At 42.1% G+C, this 6620-nt stretch overlaps 1 protein-coding gene across 3 annotated transcripts in view; it reads right to left on the bottom strand.

Annotated features, from left to right (window-relative positions):
- Positions 1 to 650: 650 nt before the first annotated feature.
- Positions 651 to 6620, bottom strand: part of RNF152 (ring finger protein 152) — a 78168-nt gene continuing 72198 nt past the window's right edge. For all 3 annotated transcript variants that reach the window (XM_077135321.1, XM_077135319.1, XM_077135320.1), the window contains one exon: positions 651 to 6554. In XM_077135321.1, coding sequence (XP_076991436.1) covers positions 5803 to 6417 — 615 coding nt within the window. In that variant the 5' untranslated portion in view covers positions 6418 to 6554 and the 3' untranslated portion in view covers positions 651 to 5802. The remainder of the gene's footprint in view (positions 6555 to 6620) is intronic.

Genomic DNA, 6620 nt, shown 5'->3' with positions numbered 1-6620 from the left:
ACCCTCTCAAACACAAAGAAAATAGACTTTAAGAGGCCCCTCAGTACTTTGCCTCAGGCATAAATAAGTGATTGTCCCTAAAAATGTCATATGAATAGTATATAAAAAACTTTACATTAGAATAATAGTCTAGCTAACAAGATGAATGTCTTCAAGCACCACTACATCGTAAGTGAGATACACCTAGTGGGATACCCCAGGCAGTGAATCCTGAAAAAAAATAAATAATAATAATAATCATTGGCCCAACTGAGCAAGGAGACTTGTGCAGAAAAATAGGAGCCACACTCCAGGAGTTCAGAAATAATGGTGCTCTAACCTTGATCACTTGAGCAGAGCCAAAAAATAACAGGCCACTGGATGACAGAAATTAAATGCCCCACCTGCTTATGTTCTTCCATGATCAATGGCTTCCTAATAAAAAGGTATACAGTAGAACCCACATCTTCATCTATTTGAAAGTGCACAAGAATTTAGTGACAGACATTTGAAAAGGGAGTTGGTCTGGCAAAATGTATGTAGCTCATAGCATTTAAGAAATTAACATCTAAATTCAACATCGAGTAACCTATAAATTGGTAGACATGACTGATGACATTTTTTTTTAACTTGATTACTCCAATTACTTACAGTTAAATCGTGTGCATATATACATTGTGAAACGACTGTGTCAGGGAAAAAAAAACCTCAATGGCTTGACTTTTTTTTGACATTTTTTAGAAGTGTTTCAGGTTTAAAAAATTCAGCAACAGATCATGGCTTTTGAATTAGACTACACTTCCAAAACAGTTACTGAAGCATCTTGACTATCTGTCTTTGGAGATTTCTGTTTAGGTAAGGATGACGTGGGGGTAAAGTTTTACTGAGAATGATGGAAAGGTCAGGGAGCAGCTTCTTCATCTAGGTCAATGATGACAAAATAACTGACTGATGACATTTTTTGTGTGGGAAAAAATTGGTGACTGGTTGGTGGCACTTTTCGAAGAGAAGAGAGAAATTAAAATCTTTTGTATATCACGCCTCTTATGCCAATAACATTGGACATCTAACTTCCTCTTAAATCTAAAGAAAAACTACCACATTTTGTAGAAATTTAAAAAACCATTTTGAAAGACAAGCTATAAAAGAACAGTCTCGCTCGTTGACAAGTTCCAGGAAAAAAAAATCAACCCAATTTTGCTAAATTGAAGCAAAAGCATTTGGTTTACACTGCACTTGGTACAGAATGAAAAGTTATCAATGTCTACACAGCAGATTTTTCAAATAAAGAGACAGGAACTCTTCTTTTCAAATAAAAATCTAGATTGGGATACATACTGGGCTATCAGAAAAGGTCTGATCTTGATATGAAAATATCTCAAAGTGAACTGTTCTTTCCTTGACTCACTTAAGAGAAAATTCTAGTAGTTCTAATAACTCCTAAGTCTTTAAACTCCATTGACAAGGTTTTTGCTGTTAAAAAAAAGTACCTTTGTGCCAGGCTTCCAATCTTCAATTCCTTCAGTGATAACTAAAATAAAAACTGAACAAGACTAAGACAACGTCAAATCTAACTCTAAAAATAGTACCTACCTTTTAGACTGGCATCTGAGAAATGATGCTCATACATGCCCACACCAATATAACAAGCTGGAGGACATCAAGGGCAAGCAAAACCCAAAATTCTTATCTATGAACAACACAAAACATGCTTACTCTTACACATTCCACACCTTACTAACGCAGTAGATGAAATTTGGGTAAGATGGTGGAAGTAGAGAGGGTTTTCATTATACCTTTTCCCCCCTATAACATATACTTTTTGGCCACAAGACCCTAAACATGATTTCACAGCACAGGTCATGCATGCTTGCAAGTCAAATATTTGACAGCCACTGTCTATCATTTTTGGACATGAGATTCACATGCAGCTAAAGATCCCAGAAAACAGGCTTAATAAAGTACTCTTTAAGCTTCACTGATCATTTCTTGGCCCAAAGTATCTAAGTAATAACCTCAAAGGGCAATCAATAAATTCTAACTGTGTCGTTTTTGGGATCATGTGCTTTTTAAGCCCAGAAAGGAAAATTTCCCCACCTGCATGTTACCAGACAAGTGCTCTTCTTTGCTTCACTTTGTTACTCCATTACACCTTAACGCATCATCCCCTCACACAGCCATCTGTCCAAAATGGTAGCCATTAGCCACACAGGGCTATTAAAATTTAAATGACTTAAAATTAAGTGAAATAAAAGATCCAGTTCCTCAGCCATGCTAACCCCATTTCAATTGCTCATTGGCCAGTTTAGCTGGCGGCTAAGGCACCAGACAGCACAGAGAATAGAACAATTTCCATCATCACAGAAAGTCTTGTCAAACACGGCTGATCTAAACGTTCCCAAGGCCAGCACCAGCACGGAGCTAAGCTTTAAGGGACCCTCTCTATAAGCCATGCAGAAGATTAACTTTAATCATATTTTAAAAGAAAATACCTTACAGCTTTCTGATCATAAGGTATGACTGGAACTGTGAACGTTTTGCCTTTCCATCACAAATTATGCACCAAGTCATTTTCTAAAAACTTTCCAAAGACAATGCCTTTTGGTAGAAGCTTTGGCTCTGCTTTAACATATTATGCATTCTCTTGATAATGTCAAGATAATTAATAAAGATGAAAATTCATGCTTATAGTTTATTATTTACACAACAGTCATGATCCTTTACATATAAGGGGTGGCGGCAACCAATGTTTTGCAATTTTAAACATCCAAATCACATAGTTTGGTAGTTTTCCTTAAAAGTCCATACTCATCCCTAAATCCACCCTTCTTTTATTTCCCAGAGAGGTAGATGCTAACTAAGATGAATATATAAATTTGAAAAAAAAAGTTAAAGCAGTAGTTGAGTCAGTAATGCATATTCATCCATTCTAAAAAAGATCAAAGGTCATACAGTCAAGAGGCCCCAGGAAGAAGAGGTAAGTGGACTCAGCACTGCCAAGTTCTCCACTCCCTTTTGCTTCAGGATATAAAAAGCTGCTGCAAACCTCTACGGGCCTCTATCAGCTCATCTGCAAAGTGAAGCCTACACCAGAGGTTGCTTGCAGCTCTAACTTTCTGTGCTTTTAGTCCTTTCAGTTGTGATTTTTTTTCAGTGATGCCCAACTATACATTCCAGCCCATCGTGTTACTAGACTTTTGTCGTGTTGGGTTGTTAGTGGGTAAGATGGGTAAATGCCACAAGAGGCCAGAGCAACGGGATGCCAGATGGCATGACAAAACATCATTAAGCCTATAAAAATTCTATCTGTCTGGCAGGCTGAGACACAACGCACAAATACTCACACAGGGAGGAAAGCACGTCCTAATAGGCAGGTGCACAAATAACTGCAGGCAGAATCCATTTCGACAATTTAAATGGCGTTTCTTACATCAATAAGACTCGCACACACAAAAATTCTGATTTGGGTTGTTATTGTTGAAGTGTGAGGTCAAGAATCTATCACAGAGCCAATTAATACTGCACCGCTAAATTGCAGATCTAGCATGGCACTGCATTTAAGTAAAAATTACATGGGCATTTTTATTCTAGGGCCTTGCACTAAGATACACAGAGCACTGTATCACATCAACATTAGTGTCCATATATAACCTACCTAACAAGTAGAATCCTACCACACTACACTACAGGGTCGGTCATGTCACGCTGTACATTAACATATGCAGATATCACACACACAATTAATTTGAAGGTGGCATGGCTTAAAATCGAAAGGGCAAAGTCCATTTGAAATGCAGCATTCTTAATACAACATTTCATGTTTTTTTTGTGTTTTTGTTTTTTCCCCCAAGAGGAAAAGAAATTAGGTCAGACAAGTATTACAGCAGCCTGGGAGAGTTTCATAAATTAACACTACTCCAACAGTATTCCATGTTACATAATAGAGGATAGTATTCAGCTAATGAGACCTAAATTATTAATACCAAATAAATCCTAGATTATTTGTTGTATAATGTCCAATAGCTCATACAGTAAAATAGCATTTTAACCTAATTTCTAGTTTGAGCTTTCAAATAAACTTCCTAACGGACTTATGACAAATTTGAAAGATTTGAAAAACCAGAGTTTACATTCTCTTTTTGAACCTTCATGCAAATTAACCAGTGCTAGCTCTATATTCTACACATATTTTTGTGCTGACATTAATCCCATGGCTGTACAGTGCATTTTTTTGTTTTGCTGCTTAAAGATAATAGATAGCATATAAATTAAATTACACCTCCATCTTTCAGGGGTATTTTCTAGCTCTGCTTTTTGGAACCAGTCACAGCTTATTTTTCTCCCCATGTTTACTGATTCAGTGGAACATAGAAACAGATACATTATGAGTAGAATCCTTATCACCACCTGCTTCAGGAATTCCATCGAAAAAATCAGACAAGAGCTGTGAAGCTCAAAGCTATTTCTGAAGACACACAGGCCTGGTGACAGGAATGTATCATTTAATACTAGAAGACCTTTTTTCACAAGCATCTATAAACTATTACACTTAAGAATATCTGAGATTTTATAATCAGAACCGGACCATTTAAAAGGGAATGTGAATTGCTAGTTTACCTTGCCACTTTTCTCAACAAAAACAGCTTGAAATACTCGAGATTTTCTTGGTTACACCAATAAGAAGAAACTGGAATTGAACATGATTTAACTCCTAGAACGACATCTTTCAAATAACAATCATTGCCTGTCTATAAAAACGCACGTCCAGGGTTTGTCACGGCTTAACAGTATACACGCTGACACCCCAAACTGGGAGAAATACAGAACCTTTTGTTACTCTCCATGTTTGCCTTTTTTCAATACAGGACTTGAATACATGGAAGAATTCCTGAAGGTGGCATCTCACCAGGCGCCCACGATATCTTTTTCCAGCCTTCTTTCTGAAGAGACTTAAAAACCTGAGGTAAATCAAACTACACACACAGATACACACACATATGAATACACAATATTTACATTTTAAATTCTTATTTTGTGAGATGGCTTGAGAAAAATTGGCCTACAGGTTTCCTGTGGGATTAGGCATTTCTTTTAATAGTCAGTTGATTGCTCCCCTGTTAGGCTTTCCATTTCATAAAAACGCAGCGAGCTCTAATCACCAGTGAAGGAAAATGAAGGTACATGACAAATGAAGGTACCACACCACGTCAGAGACACTTGTTCGAATAGTTCCTCCAAAACATGACTGTCCGTTTTAACGCATTTTCCGTCTGCTGGGATTCCAAATGTATAAAAAGTTCCAGCAACCAGGTGAGGACTAGATTTCATAAAAAAGAAAAAGACGGACTCCAGCGCTGCCTACCTTGTGCTGCATTTGCACGTGGATTCTCAGGCTTAATTCTACGGTCTACACAGCGTCTTTGTCTTGATCTACCGCATCGAGAGACCACGTGGGACGCGCTGGCACAGCTTAACGTCTAAGCGGAACAGGTCGACGTCGCAACGTGGTGGCGCAAATCCTAAGTTACAGTCCGTTGGCTGAATGATTGGGAGGAGGCATGCCATCGTCTTAGAGCCGATGCCCGCAGCACGCGGAGCAGGCAGCCCCGGCCCCGCCGAGGGAGACCCTCCGTCCTGCGCTCCCTTCCTCTCTGCCTCCGGGTTCACCGCGTGGCCACGAGGCCAGGGCTCGGCACCAAATGGTCAGGATAGCACCCTCCCCACCCACCCCCACCCCCATCTTCTCATCGACACCCCGTCACCAACACCTGCTCACCCCTAAGTTGGCACCCACGCGGGACTCTCACCCCCCGCCGCCCCGCCTCAGCCACAGGAGATCACGGTGAAGCGCTTGGAGATGCAGGACATGTTGTGCAGCACGATGCCCAGCAGGAAGACCAGGACGCAGGCGACCAGGATGACGGTGCACACGCCGGACCAGGTGGAGCTCTTCCCCGCGCCCCGCCGGCCCTGCGCCTCGGCTGCCACCGCCTCTGGGGGCGCCCCGCTCTGCAGCGGCTGCTGCTCGGCAGGGACCGTCACCACGGTCACGGCCTTCCGCTGGGGCCCCGGCAGCAGGCGGCAGCCCAGGTCTCCCGGCAGCAGCGTGCGCTCCTTGGAGAGGGGCAAGGGTAGCATGTAGCACCCGTTGCTGGGAAGTTTGATGAAGACCGGGGTGTGCTCCGATGTGTGCGGGATGGCGATGACGGCCAGGACCTCGGGGTCGTCCGGGAGCTGCGACACTGAGAAGCCCGGGGGCAGCTTGGTGACGCCCCGGCACCACGGGCACCTCACGTCCTTCTGGCTGGTCCTCATCTGCTGGAGGCAAACGGAGCAGCAGGTGTGTTTGCAATCCAGCAGCTTGGGTCGGCGCCGGGGGCTGTAATAATTGAAACAGATCTGACACTCCAGCAAGGAGTCTTGGGACAGAGTCTCCATCGCGGCGGGTCAGGTCAAGTCCAAGCTGGAGGGGTAGGAGCTTCTCAGAGACTGGGGCTCCTGCACCTGCCTTCTCTGGACACCAGGGAGGGACCTGGGAGCTCACAGGCATCCAGCATTCTCATCGGTGTTCATTTCTGAAGGACATAAAAAAGGCAAAGCGAGTTATTTTGAGCAGGCTGAGATTTCAACCTATTGAATTG

The sequence above is a fragment of the Tamandua tetradactyla genome, chromosome 18, assembly GCF_023851605.1.
Source record: "Tamandua tetradactyla isolate mTamTet1 chromosome 18, mTamTet1.pri, whole genome shotgun sequence".
Taxonomy (NCBI): Eukaryota; Metazoa; Chordata; class Mammalia; order Pilosa; family Myrmecophagidae; genus Tamandua; species Tamandua tetradactyla.
This window is presented reverse-complemented; position numbering and strand designations above follow the sequence as displayed.